The sequence below is a fragment of the Morus notabilis genome, unplaced genomic scaffold (genome assembly GCF_000414095.1).
Source record: "Morus notabilis unplaced genomic scaffold, ASM41409v2 Scaffold1012, whole genome shotgun sequence".
NCBI classification, from domain to species: domain Eukaryota; kingdom Viridiplantae; phylum Streptophyta; class Magnoliopsida; order Rosales; family Moraceae; genus Morus; species Morus notabilis.
In genome coordinates this window covers 1-22,986 of record NW_010361635.1, presented here as the reverse complement: position 1 = coordinate 22,986, position 22,986 = coordinate 1, and the positions used below count along the sequence as shown (strand labels likewise).

General features: G+C 35.5%; 3 protein-coding genes and 1 non-coding gene across 7 annotated transcripts; 3 read left to right on the top strand and 1 right to left on the bottom strand.

Moving 5' to 3' along the window:
• Positions 1-5,014: 5,014 nt before the first annotated feature.
• On the top strand, positions 5,015-10,204 carry LOC21395921 (probable pectin methyltransferase QUA2). Of its 2 annotated transcripts, none has more exons than XM_010100310.2 (9): positions 5,015-5,300; positions 6,154-6,890; positions 6,981-7,113; positions 7,634-7,874; positions 7,963-8,188; positions 8,334-8,509; positions 8,673-8,976; positions 9,178-9,316; positions 9,617-10,204. In XM_010100310.2, the coding sequence occupies exons 2-9, from the start codon at positions 6,178-6,180 to the stop codon at positions 9,773-9,775; spliced, it is 2,091 nt and encodes a 696-aa protein (XP_010098612.1). In that variant the 5' UTR covers positions 5,015-5,300; positions 6,154-6,177; the 3' UTR covers positions 9,776-10,204. The 2 variants fall into 2 exon arrangements, with proteins under 2 accessions (XP_010098612.1, XP_024022893.1); XM_024167125.1 differs by lacking the exon at positions 5,015-5,300 and adding an exon at positions 5,587-6,043.
• A 1,071-nt stretch (positions 10,205-11,275) lies between these two features.
• TRNAY-GUA lies at positions 11,276-11,371 on the top strand. The gene is made up of 2 exons: positions 11,276-11,312; positions 11,336-11,371. It is a non-coding gene; the product is annotated as a tRNA-Tyr (tRNA).
• A 94-nt stretch (positions 11,372-11,465) lies between these two features.
• Positions 11,466-13,354, top strand: LOC21395920 (protein WHAT'S THIS FACTOR 1 homolog). Of its 2 annotated transcripts, none has more exons than XR_002902401.1 (2): positions 11,466-13,004; positions 13,258-13,354. XR_002902401.1 is itself a non-coding variant. In XM_010100309.2 (2 exons), exon 1 carries the CDS (start codon positions 11,530-11,532, stop codon positions 12,781-12,783), a length of 1,254 nt encoding a protein of 417 aa, XP_010098611.1. In that variant the 5' UTR covers positions 11,466-11,529; the 3' UTR covers positions 12,784-12,813; positions 13,258-13,347. The 2 variants fall into 2 exon arrangements, 1 of the variants encoding a protein (XP_010098611.1); XM_010100309.2 differs by having other exon boundaries at positions 11,466-12,813; positions 13,258-13,347.
• A 2,299-nt stretch (positions 13,355-15,653) lies between these two features.
• LOC21395919 lies at positions 15,654-20,036 on the bottom strand. 2 transcript variants are annotated; one of them, XM_010100308.2, is made up of 5 exons: positions 19,855-20,036; positions 18,742-19,201; positions 17,316-18,651; positions 17,068-17,214; positions 15,654-16,981 (listed from the first exon to the last, which is right to left on the bottom strand). In XM_010100308.2, the coding sequence occupies exons 2-5, from the start codon at positions 18,793-18,795 to the stop codon at positions 16,455-16,457; spliced, it is 2,064 nt and encodes a 687-aa protein (XP_010098610.1). In that variant the 5' UTR covers positions 18,796-19,201; positions 19,855-20,036; the 3' UTR covers positions 15,654-16,454. The 2 variants fall into 2 exon arrangements, with proteins under 2 accessions (XP_010098610.1, XP_024022894.1); XM_024167126.1 differs by lacking the exon at positions 19,855-20,036 and adding an exon at positions 19,612-19,688.
• Between the last annotated feature and the right edge of the window lie 2,950 nt (positions 20,037-22,986).

The following is a 22,986-nucleotide window of genomic DNA, read 5'->3' as shown; positions in this document are numbered from 1 at the left end:
AGATTAATAGAAAAAAGAACGTGACTTATTGCAATATTGTTTGGTCTTTTTACTGGTGCAACAACCAAGTGTACTTTCTTCTGTGGATCCAAGATTTTTAGGAAAGAATTATATCGTAAAAAATGTGCGAACCAATTCCTTATTTCCGTGTTCAATTAATTTGTTTGATTCAACGTAATATAAAAACAAAGTAAATGTTCACATGTACTTAATTATCTCTTTTATAATAGTATATGTGCAATGCCAAATTAAACTGTTGCAATCAATTGTTGTGTTTAGAGTTGTTCTTATTTTTGTTTTCACATTTTTTAAGAAATAAAAAATAAAAATGATTTCAAAACGTCGTTTGACACAATTAAAGACAAAAAACGGAAATAAAAATGATTTTTTAGTTTAACGTAAAATAAGAGATAAATAAAAAATGACTTTTAGTCATTTTTTATTTTTTGTTTACGTTTTTTTCTCTCTCGAGCAGAGAGAGAGAGACATTAATGAGTTTTTTTATATTCAAAATAATCTCTTGATAAAACTACTAAACGTATTTTTAAAAATAATTTATATATAAGATTGAAAACGTTTTTATTTTTATTTTCATAAAAAAAATAAAATTATTTTAAAATAAATTTTAAACGCACTCAATGTCTTGACGTCTCTGTTTCAACTTTTTCATGTGAAGTTTCCTGCCTTTCCATGATATAACAGCAATAAATCTCTTGCGCGTCACACACATGCATGTCCACTTAAAAATGATATATCACGAGAAAGTTTACACGCTTTTTTCCCCCTTTTACCAAGCGTTTGCATGAAGAAAAGAATAACAATCTTATATTTTCTTGCTTACCGGGGAAATTTTACAGCGATTCTATTAGTACTACAAATTAATTTTTAAATGTAAAATCACATCAAAACATACGTTATCATACTCAAAATAAAATTAAAAAAAAAAGTAAACCGAAGTAACCTAATAAAAATTTAACAATCTACATGTATAGCGGTAATTATAAGTCATAAGATGATTCAATTTGCAACGTATTATGAAATTCTTCTCTATTTTCACCTTCTTTAAAGTCTTAATATGTATAAATCGTTCGTGTTGAATTAGTTTTTAATTTCTAACCGTCTTATTTGTAAGTATTTATATAAAAATTCATAGCTGGAAATTTAAAATTGGTCATACTCACACATCATATTATTAAAACACTAAGGTTTTAATCTTTTTATAACTCAAGTCACAACTTAAGTTCTATTTTTACAACATTTTTTCTCGTAAAAATTTAAATTTAACTTTTTTCTTATAAGTTTTTCTATCACATATATAACTCAATTCTTAATTTGAATTGTGAAATAAACATACCATAAATTTAAAGACCGTTCTTAGCACTAGGGTAAAACAATAGTTCTTACAATAAAACTTTCTCTGAATTGGGATCATATGTGAATAAAGTTTCTGTTAGGGAAAAAAATAGAATTATGGAAATTGAAAACACGTTTCTTTTTAAAAAAAATTTAAAATATTTTTGGCCTGGGAAGAATCCTAATACATTACGACTGTAAAGGCGGGTGCGTGCGTGTAGGACCCAAGATCACTAGGTGATAAAAAACCAAGTCCACGTCAGCATATATTTCTTTCATTTCTTTTATATATTTATTTTTTAGGAATGGAACATCAACATATATTTCTGGCCCCTGCCCACTATCGTTGTTGGTTAAATTCACACACTGTACTTTCATAAGTAAAGAAAAAAAAAATTAATATCGTACTTAAAAAAAGAAAAGAAAAGAAGGAAAATTAAATAGTGAGAGGCGAGAAGAGAAAGAGAACAATATTTGGAGCACCGTGAGTTTGACGACGATGTTGGTCTACAAATTCCCAATTCCGCGTTTGCGCCATCGCCACCACAACAACAACTACTACTGAATAAAGCGGAGAGTGAGAGTGGTGTGATTCCCTGTGACACGCAACACCCCTCACCGTTCCACATCCTTCTCACACGTCACACCCATCCTATTCCACCGACAACGAAACGCGTAAGCTTTCTGGGACCCACTTTTCCATCCTCTATTTTTTTAGTTTATAATTTTATAGGGAAGATTCTTTTTTTTTTAGTCTATAATTTTATAGGATGATTCTTTAATTCCGTAGATTAAATTTTTTTAATTATTAAATTTGTATATTTCTTAATTTTTATAAGATTTGATATATTTTTAACAGATAAAAAACTTAATTTATTTGTATATTAACATACCAGAAAAGAACCTCATTATTATTCTTTTTCTTATTTATTTATTTATTCTCGTTTTTTCTTTTTAATTAATTTATGTTTTACATGGACAGGGCTCTTCTTATCGTTGCACTTGCATGTGAGTACGTGAACTCTCTCCCGCGCATTTAAAAAATTCCCCTTATTAAAAAAACCAAAAAATCAAATTGATCTTTATTTTAGTTGTTTTTGGCATTTTTCCAGTGTGGTTCGTGTAGGTTTCATTATTTCATAGCCATCCACGATCCAACACGTCGGTGCTCAAAAGCGGTGTTGACTCTTGACTCGATGTACATTCAAGTTCGGATGAACTAAATTACCATCATACCCTTGAAGAGCATAATTTTTTATTATTAAAGCATAGCAATTTTTGGTAACGAGAATCGGTTATGTTTGGTGGAAAGATTCGTTTCTTGATTCGAATCATGATTTATGGTTCGTTATAATATTTTTTTTCACAAAAAATTTACATAAATAAAAAATAATTCGAATCACATGATTTAAATCCTCCTGTTTTTGGCATTTTTCCAGTGTGGTTCGTGTAGGTTTCATTATTTCATAGCCATCCACGATCCAACACGTCGGTGCTCAAAAGCGGTGTTGACTCTTGACTCGATGTACATTCAAGTTCGGATGAACTAAATTACCATCATACCCTTGAAGAGCATAATTTTTTATTATTAAAGCATAGCAATTTTTGGTAACGAGAATCGGTTATGTTTGGTGGAAAGATTCGTTTCTTGATTCGAATCATGATTTATGGTTCGTTACAATATTTTTTTTCACAAAAAATTTACATAAATAAAAAATAATTCGAATCACATGATTTAAATCCTCTAACTAAACGTAGCCTAAAGATTCCTTTTTCTGATTCTGAGAGCTCCATGTCATCTGACGCCAAATTAGGCCCAACGTATCACTCTCTGTCAAAGTTGGGGCGCTCACTCTCCTCCAAGTTGGGGCGCACACACTAGTTTTTTTCTTTTTCAATAATTAATTAATAATCTATGTTTCTATTTAACATTAAACTTTTTAATAAAAAAAAGTCTTGTTAATTTAATATATGTTTTTTTCCTAAGAAATTATTAATATATGTTAGAGTAGAATCTTTAAAGAGAGAGACGAAATAAAGGTAAATAGCTAGCATTTAGCAATTTGGACGGTTGTACAGCTGAGACAATTGCCAAAGGCCTTGAAATGATTATCATGCACTAATAAAAGAGTTGAAAATCTGTCTTTGATTCTCCCTTTTTCGAACCATGTTTAAAAGTTCACGGGTTAACTCCATTTTTTTTTTGGGTTACCATTACTAATTATTATCATTATGTTGGGGTGTCTGTAATTAATGCAAGTTGAAATTATACCGTGCATCTTGGCAAAATTTTTGAACCCTAATAACTATTCCCCAGAGATACCAGATCTAAGCTCCTTAATTTTCTGAGTTAATTCACAAGCCATTTATTAAAAACTGGGTTTTCCTTAGTTATTACAAAAGATTGATTGCATTAATGCAATGCACTATAATAAATGAGAGGAGGGGTCGGTAAATAAAATATTTCCTCCTATTCTATGGCAAATTAGTAGCAACATGATGCCATTTATTTATTTATTTTGCCAATGAAAGATGTAATTTATTTATTCACATGATAAGTTTTAATAAATTGATTAAAAATATATTTACAAAACGAATAGATTAATTAATTAAAAAACAAAAAAAAACAAAGTGAATGAGTGTCCGGCAAAGTGAAATCACAGCAAGTCAAAAGCGTATCCATAAAACAATCTTTTTATATAATTTTCACAAAGAAAAAACAATCTGATAATTTTCGATATCACACTGTCTCCGCCTCTCCCTCTAGCTCAGATCTACCACCGCTTCACACATGTCAGCGAGTAAATTTTTTTTTTTCCATTTTAACTTTTTTATTTTCGTGAAGAGAGAGAAGGACTTAAGTTATTTGTTAATTAATTAGTTAATTGACTAAGGATCTCCAAGTGGGGCTGATCCCGAAAAAGGCCATTGTTTTTGTATCGAGAATTCTAAACGTTCTTTCCTAGAGGCAGAGAGAGAGAGAGAGAGTGTGTTAAAAATAGACGGAGGAGAAACTTTCCAGTGTTAACTCTCTCTATCTGTAAAATAAGTCCGTTTAGTTCGCTGATTCGAGTTTTTAATTCGAGTTGAAATGTGATTTTATATGAGAATTTTTTACTGTAGCAAAAAAGTTAGATCTGATTGTTTATGAGAGCTTTTTACTGTAATAAAATTCAAATTCTAAACTCGAATCAACGAAATAAACGGGTTAGATTTTATTTTTTTCATAACTCAAGTTTTATTATTATAATATTTTTTTTATAAAAATTTAAATTTTATTATTTTATTATAATATTTTTTTCTCACAAACACAATCCAAATTCTTAACTCAAATTGTAAAACAAACATCCTCTTAATAATTAAAATTTTATATTTGTTTGACATATATATGAACACAAAAACGCGCTATTATTTTCCATAAAGAAAAAACAATTATACGCCAAGAATTACAGTTGGGTCCGAACATTACAGGTGAGACGTAAAGAGTAATTGTTTGTTTAATCGTGATATGTCATTTCATTTATTGTACATCTTTTTTTTTTTTGCCAGAATTATTGTATATCTTTTTCATATTAAAAGATTGTTTTTCTTTTTCTTTTTCTTTTATTTTTTTCTTCCCGTAAACCTTAACTAATATTCAGATTTCACGAGGACTGTCGTGATTGGATCGTCCAAAATCTCTCACTTCCCTCGCTCTATCTATTTCTCTCTCTTTCTCTGTCACTTGAGCAGCTAAGCATTTTAGAGAGAGAAAGAAAGAACAAAGAAGAACGAGAACGAAGAATTCGGGTTTCTCTGTGCTCATCTATCTATACTACAAAGAAGACAATAACAGAAGAAGAAACAAAAAGACGTTCTTTTTCTTCTGTGGCGTAACCCGAAAACCAACCAACCCATGAATTTGCGCTGATTCTTCCTTTTTTCTTCTTCTCTGCCTCCCCCAAAAGGTAGTTTTTCGCTTGTTAGATTCGATTTGATTTCGAATATAGTGGATTTGATAATGGGATTGGGATAAAGTTTTGGGTCAGTTTTGTATTTTGTAGCATTAATATTACAATCTTCTAAGTGGAAATGAGTTTTTGAAAGAAAAATAAGATTGCCCTTTTCTTATTTGAGGGTTAGGAAGATGACTGAAAGTGATCTTACTGTTTTCGTCATCTGTAAATGTATCTGCTTTACTTTCTTTCTCTCTCTCTTCCTTTATTTCCTCGAAATACTAATTTCCCTTCAATTTCCCTTTTTGTGCCACCTCTTTTCTCTTTTTCAATATACCAATACCTCGCAAGTTTAATTATTTTTTCCTCTTTGTTGACTGGAATAATTTCCTCAATACGTTCGATTTTTGCTTGGTCTATGGATCTAGTATTGAGAATTGGTACAATGATGTTCTCCGAGGATGCTGCTTTTCCTAAGTTGTTTACTTGGCTTTATCTGGACGAGAATTGCTCTGGGTTTCGCGTCAACTTATGTTTGAACTCTCTTGAGTGAAAAACCAATCCGGGTTGGTATGTTTGTTGGAATCTAAGTGGAGGACGTTTCTGGGTTTCTCTGTTTTTTCACGCTTCTACTTGTTTGGGATTAAAAAAAAAAAAAGTTGATGGCTACGTTTCTTTTGTTAGGATTATATTCCTTTTCACATCCCCTTTGAGGAACATAATGTGATTTTGTAATTTTTTTTTCTCCCCTGAAGGTAGGTTTTTTACTTGATTTACTGATATCCTCTCCTGTTTTAGTTCTGAATATAGTAATTTTTCGGATTTTATAACCCCATCTATGTTTTTTTTTTTTTTCCTGTTGCAGTTTATTTGTTGTCTGGGTTAAAGAATGTTCAGGCCTTTGCATCGAGGTATATCCGGGGTACGGATCTCCGGTGGCAGCAATAATTTTAGTGATTCTCAAATGATAGATAGAACAGAGAAAGAAGATTTGGATAGAAGAGGTTCGTCTGATCAGGGCTCATTTTCGATGAGGATGCCTCTTCGGGTAGTTTTCCCAGATAATAATTCTCCTTCCAAATATGGGAATAGTGAAAATGGATTTTCATCGGATTCCCTAATTTCCAACACTCCTAGAAACAGACACAAATTGACATTGCTACTCCTGAAGTTGAGTCTTGCATTGGTTATAGTCATTGCTCTTTTTGGATCATTTTGGTGGACAATATCCATTTCAACATCTTCAAGGGGTCACATATCTCTTGGTTATAGGCGACTCCAAGAACAACTTGTTTCGGACCTGTGGGATATTGGAGAGCTCTCTCTTGGTTCTTCAAGGTCGAAAGACATGGAATTCTGTCCTCAGGAGTTTGAAAATTATGTTCCCTGCTTCAATGTGTCGGAGAACCTCGAATCAGGTTTATCTGATGGGCATGAGTATGACGGGAATTGCCCACGTGGGATGAGGCAAAATTGTTTAGTTCTTCCACCCGCAAACTACAAGATTCCTCTCAGGTGGCCCACTGGAAAAGATGTAATCTGGTTGGCAAATGTGAAAATTACAGCACAGGAAGTACTTTCTTCTGGAAGCTTCACCAAGAGGTAGTGGGCGTTCTCTTGTCAAGTTGTCAATTGCTATCTTTCACTGAACTACTTGATCTTTCTCTAATTCCTCAAACCATTTACTTTCAGGATGATGATGTTGGAAGAAGAGCAGATTTCTTTTCGGTCAGCCTCACCCATGTTTGATAGCGTTGAAGACTATTCACATCAAATTGCAGAAATGATAGGTCTGAGAAATGAATCTAACTTGGTTAAATCTGGGGTAAGTGAAATGTTAAATTTTGTTTTTGAACTTGTTTGTGTACTGAACTACTTTGTCATGTTCCTTTTCTTGTTTGTGGCTGTCTCTCTACCATGTGCCTTAGTTCTGTCCGAGTATGCCTGTTTATCCAAGTCTTTGGCATATCTTGTCGTACATTTGAACATATTGAGCCAAGATCTCAATAAATAATTATATAAACCTTTGGCTGGAAAACTGTAGCCTTTTTGTAAATCCAAACTGTTTCAATCATATAATTATGCAGTAGATAATTCGAAAAGAATCACAACTTATACAGCACAGTGATGACTCCAATGAATCCTTGAACTAGTTTGCTTGCTGCTGTTACCAAAACATGTTACTATATGGGCTCCATGATCGACCATTTTTATTACAAAATCGAACATTTTGATTACATAGAAAATCAGCATATCATGCATGAATACGCAGATGTTACCCTGTTGAGTGAATCCCCTCGTGTTATCGGAAATGTTCCTTATAAATGTTTATTGAAATTTTGCAGGTAAGAACCATCCTGGATGTGGGTTGTGGTTACGGTAGCTTTGGAGCACATCTCTTTTCTAAACAGCTATTAACTATGTGCATTGCAAATTATGAGGCTTCAGGCAGTCAAGTTCAGCTGACTCTTGAAAGGGGTCTTCCCGCAATGATTGGATCCCTTACTTCAAAACAACTGCCTTATCCGTCTCTCTCCTTTGATATGCTGCATTGTGCACGATGTGGCATTGATTGGGATCAAAAAGGTATGATGCCTATACTAACCATGGTTATAACAAGAAAAATTGCTTATTGATGGAGTTTGTTTTGTCATTGTTTATAAATTTGATGCAGATGGTATACTCCTGATTGAAGCTGATAGAGTTATAAAGCCAGGTGGATATTTTGTCTGGACATCACCACTTACTAATGCTCAGACATTCCTTCGAAACAAAGAGAATCAGAAAAGGTGGAACTTTGTCCGTGATTTTGCAGAACATCTCTGCTGGGAGTTGTTGCAACAGCAAGATGAAACTGTTGTGTGGAAGAAGACGAGTACAAAGAAGTGCTATAGTGCACAGTAAGGCGCTTATCTCAAACTTATTTCACAAAACAGGTTTCCTTCTGTAGTTGGGTTGATAATATCATCGCAGAGACCATGGGATGATACAACTTCGGAGTTTTCAACTGGTCCTGATAATGCTATATGTATCTTCTTTCTCCAGGAAGCCTGGTTCCGGGCCTCCTCTATGCAGCAAGGGTCACGATGTTGAATCTCCTTATAATCGACCACTTCAAAGCTGTATTGGAGGAACACAAAGCCGCAGATGGATTCCTATTGAACAGAGGAGCTCGTGGCCTTCTAGGGCTAATCTGAACAAGAATGAACTTGCGATATATGGTAAAGTTTTGTGTTCCTACTACACAAATTTGGAACAGCATGCTGGGCGGAATGGGGCTTCTTTGTTTGTAATTTATTAATATGTTGCTATCAGACTTGTCGCCTTGCCTGTGACTATGTGTTAATACTTTTTTTGTATTATTTTTATTTTTATGTTTTTCAGGGTTGCATCCAGAAGAACTTTCTGAAGATGATGTAAATTGGAAAATTGCGGTCAATAATTATTGGTCACTTCTGTCACCATTAATATTTTCGGATCATCCAAAGAGGCCTGGTGATGAGGACCCATCACCACCTTATAACATGCTTAGAAATGTGCTGGACATGAATGCTCATTTTGGTGGGTTTAATTCTGCACTCCTGAGATCTAAAAAGTCTGTGTGGGTCATGAATGTCGTTCCAACAAGTGGACCTAACTATCTTCCCCTGATCCTTGACCGTGGTTTTGTTGGCGTTTTGCACGATTGGTATGCTTCCACTTTCCCACTTTTCTCCTCCCAGTGCCTTGTACAATACTATTGCTTCAGTAAAATTCTTGCCTGGCCTGAGTCCGAGCTTATTGCCCAAAGTGGGGAATATTCTGACCCGAATTCAAATTTCTCTTGCTGCAAAGGAAGTTGATTGTTAATTTCTTTATTTAAGATAATCTTTTTTGTTTCTGGTTTTAGGTGTGAAGCTTTTCCAACATATCCAAGAACATACGATCTAGTGCATGCTGAAGGACTTCTTTCTCTTGAAACTAGTCAACAACGAAGATGTACCATGCTTGACCTATTCACTGAGATCGATCGCATACTTCGTCCGGAGGTACCAAAACCAAATGATCCTCTTCGCTTCTAATTCTTGATATTAAGTTTTAGTGGCTTAGTTGTTGCAGAAAACTCTGATTAGTCACTTAGTAATTGCTGTATTAGGATTAGCTCAGATGACATGAAGCCGTAATTTTTTCGTTGCTAGCATTATTTCTTTTATTTTGGTTGGCCATCAGGTCCTAAATTCCCTGCTTTTTCCAAATGTTGTGGTTTCGAATTTCAGTAGCTACTAAAAAGATTTGAGAATTTCCTGCTCTGCACCAATTTGTGGGGTAGTCTGACATGGTTTTTGCAGGGTTGGGTGATCATCCGCGACAGAGCTCCTCTTATTGAATCAGCGAGAGCGCTGACGACACTGCTGAAGTGGGATGCCCGAGTTATAGAAATGGAGAGTAACAGTGATGAGAGGCTCCTTATCTGCCAGAAGCCTTTCTTCAAGAGACAAGCAAACTAGTTTTTTTGAGTTTTCAAAGATAGCCCAAGAAAGTTAAGTTCACAGTATTCATATTCATTTACTGATTGTTAATTTATCATCATAAAAGCTTCGCCAAAGAATGGGGGGAATCGAAATTTTGAACAGAAGAAACGTAAAAAACCGGAGTATGATCGACCACAACTCCTATGGAGCCGTAAGGCGTTCATAGGGCATTGTAATTATGCAAAATTGAGGCGCAGAGCAGGTGAGAAGTATAGGATTAGTTTTGATTTTCCATGTGATGTCTCATTATACCTATACGACCAAATCATTAAGATTGTGAAGATGTTACAAAAGAATAAGCAAGTGCTGTTTGCTTTTAGTGTATAAAATGCTTGGCATTTCATTTAAAGTAAATGAAAAAAAAAATAATAATAATAATAGAACATATATTTTTTTCTTCAGGCATTTTATTTTCTATTTCCTTTTTGTTTGGGTCAATATTGATTTGTTGAAGTCTGGTTTTCTGAAGCATTCGTGTATATTGCTTCCCAATCGTTAAGGAAAACAAAAATTCTCCATGAAACAAGATTCCATTATAAATTCCACTTCTCTGAACACACACACAAAAGTGGCAATCATATGGGTCACATTTGCATGGGAATGCTTACCCACTGCGAATGACGGAGTGATCACCTATTACTAAACAAATGGAGCACGTATGTCCAGCCAAAAAGTTGTTAAAAAAAAAAATTAGGAACAGCTAATGACTCAATAAAGGTTTCTTCTTTTGCTTCTTCTGTCCTCCATTGTTAGTGCATTTTACGTAGAGCCAGAACATTCTGAAAAAAAAAATAAAAAAATGAACCAATGATACATTTGCTTAGTTTCAAATGTATCCTTGCCCCTCCCAATTGCGTCTCATACGGTGCCAAGACGCTCTTATCTTTTAGTTTTTGACACGAAATGCTTGATGCCCACATAGAAATTTGAAGGAATTCGACCAAAGCTTCCTAGATTTCAATTCTTATTTATATGCAATTTACGATTATTTTTTCCTTTTAAAAAAAAGAGACAAATATCCTTTAGAGTGTATAGGTTTAGATTTTTACTATTTATTCTTAATTAATATCTTTTTAATCAAATAATTATATTAAAAGGGTATCAACTAAAATTGAAGGGTAAAAATTCAAGTTCATGCAATTTAAGGATAAGTTTAGGCCTCATTTATTTTACAAATTTGAGTTTTTAATTTTAATTTTATTACAGTTAAAAATTCTCATAAAAAGTTACATTTTAACTCAGAATAGATGAGTAATTTATTTCGTTTCTTCTTTTCTTATTCGTAAAACTTTTGTGATGGACCTGTGCGCACTTGTGCTTTAGACATTAACCGTTTCTCATAGCTTTGGGAACTAGTCAAACTAATGGTTTGTGCTGGTTTTTGCACTTCTGAGTAGCCCTGTTTTTTATCGGAAATTCGCTTGTGCTAAAGGATAATGAAAATAATTATAAAATCTTTTCAAAACATAACATCAACCGACCTTAGCTCAGTTGGTAGAGCGGAGGACTGTAGTTGGTTAATCATTATCATCAGATATCCTTAGGTCGCTGGTTCGAATCCGGCAGGTCGGAATTTTTTTCTTCCTTTTATTTTATTTTAATTTTAATAATTACAATTTTAAAAGAAATTCGGTAATTAATCAGAACGACTTTTTTTTTTCCCCCAGCATTTTGGCGCCGAAATCTTCCACAGCTCCGCCAATTGTCTAAACCCGAAACCCCCAAATTCAATGGCTCTCTGCTTCTTCCTCTCCAGAATCACCCGTCCCAGAACCTCCCGAACCCTAACCATTCCCATCTTCTCACACTCGTCCCCTTTCCAAAACCCTAATCCCAATCCCAATCCCAATTCCACCCCCCACCTGGCTTCCCGATACTCCACCTCGTTCCTCATCACCAAAACCCCGAAGAAATTCAAGAAGAAGCGCAAGAAGAAGGAGAGCCCCAGAACCAAGCTCGTTCAATCCGAGCCTAACCGAATCCCCTCCCTCGAACGCATCCTCGACCGTGACGCCTTCTTCCGCTTCCTCCTCCGCTCCAAGCAGTTCCTCTCCAAGCAGCCCGAGCGCGTTCTCCGCCTCGACGACGCCGGAAAGCTCCACCGCGAGCTCGGCTTCCCCCGCGGCCGAAAAGTCGCCCGCTTTATTCAGCGCCACCCTCTCATCATCTTCGAGCCCTCCCGCCACTGCGACGGGAAAATGTGGCTCGGGTTCACCGATTTCATGGACGAGCTTCTCGAAGAGGAGCGGGCGATTATGAACGAAATGGAGGCGGATCGGGTTACCAAAGTGAGGAAATTGCTTATGATGTCCGCGGGGAAAAGGATTCCTTTGAGTAAGATTCATCATTGTCGGTCGTTGTTTGGAATTCCGGATGATTTCAGGGACCGGATTGCGAAATTCCCGGATTATTTTAAGGTTGTGGTTGAGGGTGATGGGAGGAGGGTTCTTGAATTGGTGAATTGGGATCAGAATTTGGCGGTGAGTGCGCTCGAGAGGGAGTTTATGGTCGATGAGGAGAAGGCCAAAAGGGCTTTCAAGTTCGCGGTGAAGCACGGGAAGGATTTGGATCTGGACGAGGACGATACGCGGAAATTGAACTTGCTGAACACCCTTCCGCTGGTGTCTCCGTACTCGGACGGTTCGAGATTGGATCTTTGGAGTTTGGAGGCGGAGAAGTATAGGGTTGGTGTTTTGCATGAGTTCCTGAGCTTGACGTTAGAGAAGAGGGCTTCTATACACCACATTGTGGAGTTTAAGGAGGAGTTTAGCTTGACTAAGCATACTTACCAGGTGCTTTTGAAGCAGCCGAGGACGTTTTATCTGGCCGGGACGGAGATGAACTGGGCTGTTTTCTTGAAAGATGCGTATGATGAAAATGGGGATTTGATTAAGAAAGACTCCCAGGTGGTTTTTACTGAGAAGCTGTTCAAGTATGCCCAGATGCAGGAAAATGAACTCGGTTCAGTATTTGATGGAAAATGATTACTGCATAAACTGGTTGTCTTTTGTAACGTGAGTGGATAGATGATGGAAAACTTGTGAAATCTTCATTGATGTTGGATCAGGACTTTTTGAGCTGCTAGGAAAACCGGGTGGCCGGAGAAAAATATGCAAATGAATTTAAGTAGAGATTTGTTCCAATTGTGGGAAAACTGCTGGCATTTGATGTTGGCAGTCTTTTTCTTGCTTGGAGCTGATCTTACGTATGTATATCATCTAAGTAACAGCCTTTGTTTTGTTCAAGACTTCTTTTACGTTGAAATTGGTTGTATTAAAGGCTTTTTTAGAGCGTTTGAAGAGACCCCTAGTGAGTGAGTCTCCCATAAAACTGTATCTGATTGGCTATTTGCTTCCTCAACAGACATTTGTTCCTTGACAGAAACCTGAACAAACTGGATATTTTTAATGTCGATCGAATCTTCTAGCTCTCTCTTACAAGTTTTTCTTTCTCTGCAGTATGGTTGGAGAAGCTGCACAATCTGTAGTACGTTGATGCTGTTGAGTACGAAGATCACTCCATCTGAAGCATTTATTGAAGTTATAACTTATGAATGGACTGGCGGTGATTCTAAGTGCAAAATTGACAGATACGTGTTTTGTTGCTTTCATACGCGGGTTCAAATTTTATTTAGAGCTGGCGCAGAGAATAATTTTGAAACTAATTTTATTTAATTAATTTTTTAAAATATTATTTTAAATATAATAAAAAAATAAAATCAAAATACGTAAAAATTATTTTCAAAAACGAGCACTATTATTTTTGAGTTATTCTCTCTTTTCTTCTGCTAATGAAAGAAGTCGTTTCGAAGCTTACCATCTTATCCCATTGTTTATTCTTTTCACTCTACATTCTGACAATATGCGATTAATTGTTTCCCTGTACATTATTATATACACTAAAGGAAAGGCATTGTGCACTGTTTATACAGGCATAATTTAATATTCATTGTAGAGTAACATTTTTAAAATTTTATTTTTGTCTCTTATTTTTTTAGTGTGAATCGCTAATTTTATCTTTCTTTTTTTTTTCTTCTCTTTTCTCTTCTTGCATATGGACTTTTGTGTCTTTCGTTCTAAGATTGTCACGTGTCGACGCTCGGATGGCTGAAGGAAAAAGTGGTGGGGCCCACCACTGCAAAGCTGTCTCCCCGGCTGAACGCTTTTCTCTTGCGTGTTCTTTTCACTCACGAATCACAGCCATCATAATTTTTGATCAAACAGTTTCAAACTATTTACGGTTTATTTTTTAAATTTTTATTATTTATTATAATTATTTACTATTATGAATTGATTTAGAGTTCAATTTTGTCTGTTTTACCACCGTTTTTTATCAAATTTTTTATATTACTTAAATAAAAATACTATAAATAATACAATAAAATTAAATAAAAATACGCTAAAGTAAAATCAAATAACACCAAATTAAATAAAAAAATAGACAAAACAAAATAAAATTAATTTAAAACACAACGAAATAAGTTAGATTATTTTCTCACTCTCTTTGCTTAAGAGTTTGCCCTTTTATTATTTTCATTTCTTTTATGTCTTCTTTTTTACTTTTTTTAAAAAAACACAATTTGTGTTGGATATTATTTTAAATTAATCATGTGCGTGTAGCGTGCGTTTGAGACTAAAACTAAACAAAGACTAAAAGAGAAAAACATTGAAAAAGAAAGGTGTTGATTTGTGGTCTAATTTTATCTATTCAATATCATTTTACATCAAATTTTCAAAGCCTCTCAAATAATAAAGTATAAATAATTTGAATGAAAAATGAAATTAAATAAAAATACACTAAAATAAAATAAAATCGCACCTTCTTAAATAAATTAAATTAGAAATTACTTCAATGGTTGGAAGAGCAACCCAAGCATTGATCAAAAAACCATTATCTACATTAACAATTGATGAAGGCTTTACTGATCTATTTGTAATTCCACCAATCATTGCTCAGTTAAAAGGACAAACAAAAATCTTACAAGTTTATTTTCAACAAAGGGGAGCACAAATAACTACAACTGTTTCAAAAATATTTGAAAATGTTCATCTTTCAATATCACTATCACAAATATCAGGTGCTACAACAATAGATCCAAAAAGATCGATCAAAAGGTAAGATATATTTACTAATTATATCAATTATCAATAAAAATCAACATTTACTATTTTGAATAATATCTTAACAATTTTTAATCAATTCAGTTATGAACTAAAGGTAACAGACCCACCCAGAAACGTTTAAGAATCAAATAATATAACTATTTCTAAATTCTTTAATCTACACTAATTAAAGATTTTAACTTTCTTAATTATTATTATTATTAATTTCTTAAAAAATTTGTATTTTACAGTTAAAAAGAACCAAAAAAAAATAAAACAAAAATTATAATACATTTTAATAAACTTTTAACTAAAATACTATATATATATATAAACTAACCTTATATTATAAAAATTTATAACTTTCTATATAATATAACAGTATTTTTTATGACAATGTGCGAATTTTTAGTTAGTTACATCTCTATAAAACTTGATTATTGACGCACAAAGATCGACCATTTTCGAAATCTTATTGCATCTTAAAGTTTGACATTGACAATGAACCTAACTTTCTATTACGATATGTATATAGAAATCTGGGCTACATCTGGATTTCGTTTAGGGCAAAATAAATAAATAAATAAAAGTTTCTCCCTTTCGTATTACTTTTCTCGTATTTAATCTTTCTTTAAGTCTCATTCATTTCGTGAATTTAAATTGAGATGTGATATTTTTTAAAAAAATTTTACTGTAATAAAAAAAAATTAAATGACATTTTTTAAAAATTTTTTACTATAAAAATTTTAAACTGAAAATTTAAATTTGCGGCCTTATTGACTTTCATTCATTCAACCAATTCTACAGGAGAAACAGTTTTGACTTCCGTACTTCCCGGCATTAAGTAGGCCCGAGGATACACGGCGACAAGAATCATAACAAAAGGACAAAGATGCTCAACTTTTTGCTATAACGTTTCCGTAATAACAAAAGGATAAAGATGCTCAACTTTTTGCTATAACGCTTCCGTATGTCCCTCCTCTGTGACCCAGTGGATCTTCCTGTAAATCTTCCTTTCGGCCACAGAACTGATGTTGTCTTTGACTAATTCAATAAAGCCGGTGATGCCTATTTGGTCGCTTTATGTGAATTTCGTTTGTAACGCAAAACAACGAGATTTCATTAACTGTCGCGTCGCTATTTCTTTGCACGCACGGAGAATACATATTTCGCTTGTATTTCAATTTCTTTTCTTGCTTAGTTAGAATTCCCATATGTTTTCTATTCCACTTATTTTATTCCTTGATCCTAATCTATCTTGACGAGTCTCAAGTCTTTGATGTTCTCAAGTCTCACAAGCAATCAGCTAACGAATGGAGGCTGCATAACGCACTTGCATTATTCTTTTGAAAATATTTAAATTATTGGATTTTAAAGACGATCAGTTCATTTTCATCCGAAGGCACGTCAAGGCAGTCTATAGTATTATTACAAAACTCAAACTGAACTGCAAGGACTTATAAACATGTTAAAACCTCAAACAAGAGAAATGGTTTGACAATAGAAGCAAAAAAAGGAGAAAGGTAGTACCAAAAAGTGGCGACATAAGAGACCTACATCTGACGGGACGAAGAAGCAATAGCAGCTGATGTCTTCGCTTGGGGCATGTTGTGATGAGCTCTGCTCTTTGACCTGTGTCTGCTTTTATGCGCAACACTGGCGCTGCTCCTGTGTGCGCTGACGGATGCCCCAAGCTGGCTAACCCTCTTTCCTGCCCTCCTCCTCGAGTTATATCCGCCATTCCCGAGCGCAGCTTTGGCAACACTATCAGTGAGCACTTCCCTTGCCCTTTGCGGCTTTGTGGGCTGCTTGTTCAAGTAAACAAGCTTTGGGAGGAGACCACAAGCTGCCTTGCGCAGCTGGTCCTCGCTGACATTGCTCTGAATTGGATTCCCTAGCAGATTCATAGCCTGCAGTGAATTATAGTTTGCCACAAGCTGGCCCAGAGCCTTTGTCGTCGTTATTTTGTTGAAGCTCAGGTCCAAAACTGTAAGCTTTAGAAGCCTATGTAACCCCTCAACATCACTAATTTTGTTCCCGGCAAGATAGAGCTCTTTAATTAGTTGACAGTTTGATAATCCTGATACAGAAATATAATACATCATTAGAGGAAATTGTTTCTCCTTGTAAAAGAAGTCTCGCGAAATGACAAGGTTCTAAGCTTACCATGTCCAATTCTCGATATTCGGTTGTAACTGAGATCAAGTACTCGCAACCGGGTCAGGTCTCTTAGTCCTTCAATGGTGCTGATCTTGTTTCTTGACAAGTTGAGTGTGTGAAGCCCTTTTGGCAGTGATCCTGGAGTTATGTGAACTGCAATAGAGAAAGAACCAAACACCAAGGAGCTCAATTAGTACTAGTCGATAAGATTATGTCCGTCATTCAATTTCATTTTTCCTGTGGCATTAGCATACCTATGAAGTTGTTTGACAAATTGACAGATCGGAGACTGGTGAAGCATGATATTGTGGGAATGGCTTTTAAGCCAATACCAGCAATGTGGGCCACAGTTGAGGAAGAATTTAGGGACTGAATGACGCTATTGGCATGTAAGATCTCCTCTGTGAGGTTGATATCGGAGCGCCTAGTTGCGTGGCTTGGGAATCTTGCCTGTGATGTAGAGGTCACAGGAGGAGAGCGTGGGAAGACAGTTCCATCATTCTTCTCATCATCATCATTAAGTTGAAGCGAGGGGTGTGGCTCAAGATGTTTGACCCACTCTTCCACTCTAGCAAATGGAGAGGGCGATTCTGTTGGGAAAGCAAGCCACTGGTTCTGAGGCCACAAACCAGAAACTCCAGTATGAAAACCGTCCCAGCTCTGCCCATCGTTTTCATTGTTTGCGCGCCCTTTGTCCAGAGACTCTCCAGTAAAAGATCCAGGTGATTCCATCTTGCTGAACTCCGTACCTCTGTTTGGTTCGAGAGTATCCGAGCAGTACCCACCTTGCTGGTTCAAAACAGCATTGGTAGTAGAAACTGTCCGCTGTTTTGCAGTCCATGGTGCGTGCAGGTTCCTGTGGCTCCAGAGGAACAATTTCCACCATAACTTTCTACTTCTAGATGGGAGAACTTGGCTTGAAGAATGCTTCTTAAGCATCACTTTATCAGCACTGACATGGGTCAAAACGGACCTAGGGCTGCCGGGACACATGTCCTTCCTCATTCTCTCCGCTAATTCCTGCAATTTTTCAAAAGATTGAGACTTTGAAGGAGGCAGCTGATCCGCTATCTTTCTGATCACGTCACTTGTCTCCAAATTTGAGCATGAACGCTTGAGATTCGGAGAAGCCCAAAATTCCACCTTCTTGATCCCTGGATCACTAACATGCCCACTTTGCATCAGGTCAACGTCTCTATCAACCTCTTTCTCCATTATGTCCTCAAATTCATTCAATTCAGCGTCAAAGGACTTGGAACATCCTTTGTACCTCGAAGGGAAATCTTCAGCTGGGTTGATTTCATGGACGTTAAGATCAAAGTCAGACAAATTTCGCTTGATTGACTTCTCTTCATGCTCATCTTCCCCTTCATAAGCTACCTCTGCTGCTTCACACCCAATAGGACTCTCATGGCTGATCACCTTTATGTTGCACTCAGAATTCTTCTCGATTCCTAACGGCAAAGGAACATCGAAAGTAGTTGACTTCAACTCATCCGTCTCAAAAGGTTTCACAGGCTGTTGAAGCCTTACCTGTAGGGTGCTTAGCGCCTGGTTGAAATCAACAGCTTTTGCGGATTCCTCATTGGCCTAAATCAAATAAAGGATAATGGTTATCAATCTTCAAAAATCACCAACTAGTATAACCATTACAATTCAGAAAATAACATTTATTCTCACCTTAACTTTCTTCTTCCGACCAACAATTCCAGAGAAGCAATTGAGTTTGGCCATCTTAAACAATCAACAAAAATCCGCCAACTTCAAAGAAACCCGACCATTCAAACCCTTTACACTTAAGTCTGAATCTTCTTCTTTCTTCTTCTTGTTGTTGAAATACTCAACCAAAATGCTCACATCTCTAACGGGTCTTAACTTTTGAGCCTCTACGACTTACAAATTCTTGGGAAGTAGAGGTTCACATTAGGAGATATATTTTCATGAAAAGTTAGCCATAATCAATGGGAAGGCACCAAACAAGTGATTGAGGCCAATTGAAACAAAGTCGAGGACCGGAAAACAAAGGACATACGCCTGCTCCGGCTTTAGCAAATATCTCTAGATTGTCGGCCAGAGTTGTATCTCCTCAAGCTTCCCTCCAGAAGCTTCGCCAAAATTAGTGGATTGTTCTAGACCAACCCTGTTAAATCCCGACCAAGAAAAAGGAATCAAAACCCAGTTTCCCTAGCAAAATTCAATTAATAATTTAACATCATCACCAAAACAAAAAAAAAACAAAAAACATTCTTAATTTCAGGAAACTACTCCAAATTATTTTCCCAATAAATCGAGATTCAATCTCATGATCATCAAGTCAAACAAGAACACATAAAAGAATCCCACTTTACTCATCCTTCCCAGAAAAAAGAAAAAGAAAAAGCATGCAAAACATTCTACAATAAATAATCTTGTGAAAAAAGAAAAGAGAGACAAATTTTCAGCCTACCAAATATCGAGCGCTACAAACAATGAACTGTGCGGAGAGAATCCCATTCGCAATTTTAGGAAAGAGAAAAAAAAAAGTTGAAAGAACGGAATAAAAAGCTGTACCTTTTGAACTCCGCCAGATCGCCAATCGGAATCTGTAGTCTGCAAACAAGAAAAAGAAAAAAAAAATAGATTTTAAGCCTAACATTCTACAATAAATAATCTTGTGAAAAAAGAAAAGAGAGACAAATTTTCAGCCTACCAAATATCGAGCGCTACAAACAATGAACTGTGCGGAGAGAATCCCATTCGCAATTTTAGGAAAGAGAAAAAAAAAAGTTGAAAGAACGGAATAAAAAGCTGTACCTTTTGAACTCCGCCAGATCGCCAATCGGAATCTGTAGTCTGCAAACAAGAAAAAGAAAAAAAAAATAGATTTTAAGAGAGAGAGAGAGAGAGGAGACGGTTGTGGTGGAGAATGAAGAGTGAGATGGAGGCGGTGGGTGGTCAGGTGGGAGGGAGGGAGGGAGATGAGTTTGGGTTGTGGTGGGGGTCAAGTTTTTGGCTGGAAACAGCTAGAAATATATTTTTCAAAAGATTGAGACTTTGAAGGAGGCAGCTGATCCGCTATCTTTCTGATCACGTCACTTGTCTCCAAATTTGAGCATGAACGCTTGAGATTCGGAGAAGCCCAAAATTCCACCTTCTTGATCCCTGGATCACTAACATGCCCACTTTGCATCAGGTCAACGTCTCTATCAACCTCTTTCTCCATTATGTCCTCAAATTCATTCAATTCAGCGTCAAAGGACTTGGAACATCCTTTGTACCTCGAAGGGAAATCTTCAGCTGGGTTGATTTCATGGACGTTAAGATCAAAGTCAGACAAATTTCGCTTGATTGACTTCTCTTCATGCTCATCTTCCCCTTCATAAGCTACCTCTGCTGCTTCACACCCAATAGGACTCTCATGGCTGATCACCTTTATGTTGCACTCAGAATTCTTCTCGATTCCTAACGGCAAAGGAACATCGAAAGTAGTTGACTTCAACTCATCCGTCTCAAAAGGTTTCACAGGCTGTTGAAGCCTTACCTGTAGGGTGCTTAGCGCCTGGTTGAAATCAACAGCTTTTGCGGATTCCTCATTGGCCTAAATCAAATAAAGGATAATGGTTATCAATCTTCAAAAATCACCAACTAGTATAACCATTACAATTCAGAAAATAACATTTATTCTCACCTTAACTTTCTTCTTCCGACCAACAATTCCAGAGAAGCAATTGAGTTTGGCCATCTTAAACAATCAACAAAAATCCGCCAACTTCAAAGAAACCCGACCATTCAAACCCTTTACACTTAAGTCTGAATCTTCTTCTTTCTTCTTCTTGTTGTTGAAATACTCAACCAAAATGCTCACATCTCTAACGGGTCTTAACTTTTGAGCCTCTACGACTTACAAATTCTTGGGAAGTAGAGGTTCACATTAGGAGATATATTTTCATGAAAAGTTAGCCATAATCAATGGGAAGGCACCAAACAAGTGATTGAGGCCAATTGAAACAAAGTCGAGGACCGGAAAACAAAGGACATACGCCTGCTCCGGCTTTAGCAAATATCTCTAGATTGTCGGCCAGAGTTGTATCTCCTCAAGCTTCCCTCCAGAAGCTTCGCCAAAATTAGTGGATTGTTCTAGACCAACCCTGTTAAATCCCGACCAAGAAAAAGGAATCAAAACCCAGTTTCCCTAGCAAAATTCAATTAATATTTAACATCATCACCAAAACAAAAAAAAAAACAAAAAACATTCTTAATTTCAGGAAACTACTCCAAATTATTTTCCCAATAAATCGAGATTCAATCTCATGATCATCAAGTCAAACAAGAACACATAAAAGAATCCCACTTTACTCATCCTTCCCAGAAAAAAGAAAAAGAAAAAGCATGCAAAACATTCTACAATAAATAATCTTGTGAAAAAAGAAAAGAGAGACAAATTTTCAGCCTACCAAATATCGAGCGCTACAAACAATGAACTGTGCGGAGAGAATCCCATTCGCAATTTTAGGAAAGAGAAAAAAAAAAGTTGAAAGAACGGAATAAAAAGCTGTACCTTTTGAACTCCGCCAGATCGCCAATCGGAATCTGTAGTCTGCAAACAAGAAAAAGAAAAAAAAAATAGATTTTAAGAGAGAGAGAGAGAGAGGAGACGGTTGTGGTGGAGAATGAAGAGTGAGATGGAGGCGGTGGGTGGTCAGGTGGGAGGGAGGGAGGGAGATGAGTTTGGGTTGTGGTGGGGGTCAAGTTTTTGGCTGGAAACAGCTAGAAATATAAAGAAGCAAGAAACAGGAAAGAAAAGGGGATATTCTTTTTGAAAAGAGTTTCCATCTAGTATAAGACATTGTACGCGCATGTAACACGGGGAATAGGATGCCCTAAACCTAACCATTAGTATTTAATTATGATAATGATTGGCATTCTTTATTTTATAAAAACATAAGCAAATTAACATTTTAGCATAATTTAGAGCTTAACACCAGAACCACGCCCTCACATTTTCTTATTGTTATTAAACATATTTTTTGGGCTTTTAATGGAACGTTTGATTTATAGATTCAAAATTATGATTCATAATTTTAATTTTTAAAATTTAAATTTGTTATAAGATAAAAATACAGTAAAAAATTAAAATCATAATTCAGAACCAAGGACGTCCCATAAATCATTGACATTCTTTCGTTTATAAAACATAAGCAAATTATTATTATTCAAGAGACGTTTGGTTCATAGATTAGAATCATGAGATTATAATTATTTGTTATTTACGTGTATTTTTTGTAAGAAAAAATACTATAATAAACTATGAATCATGATTCAAATCAAGGTACGAATCAACTCAGTCTTACATTTATTTCCCTTGGCAACCATGCTAATTTAAATATAACAAGCAATTTAGGATACCACGTAATTAAGGCGCGGCATCACATGCTTTCTTTTGTTTTTGTTTGTATCAAACTGCTTCTACGTTGGAGAAGGGGCAGACCCCACATGGACTTGTTGGCTGTCCTTTTCTTTTCTTTGTTCTCGAAAAATTTAGGCAGGGTTTTTTTTTTTTTTTTTTTTTTTTAAAAGCAAGTACTTGGTACTTGGTAGTTCAGATAAATTTGCTATGTACTTGGTGGTGCGTGGCATTTACTGACTTCAGTCAAATTTAACATCAAGGTAAAATATAGATATTTTTTATTTTATTGATTTAAATTTTCAGTTAAATTTATACTTAAAAATTTATAGAAAATATCACATTTAATTTTTTTATAACAGTTAAAAATTTTTAAAAAATATCACATCTCAACTTGAATTAAAATTTAAATCTACAAAACGAATGAAATGATATATTATATCACGAATGGATGAGTATCTTACTGTTTAGAATAATATCCTATCAAAGAATTCTATTTTTTCACACCTACTTGCAAATTTTTTTGATTTTCATAGGCCAAA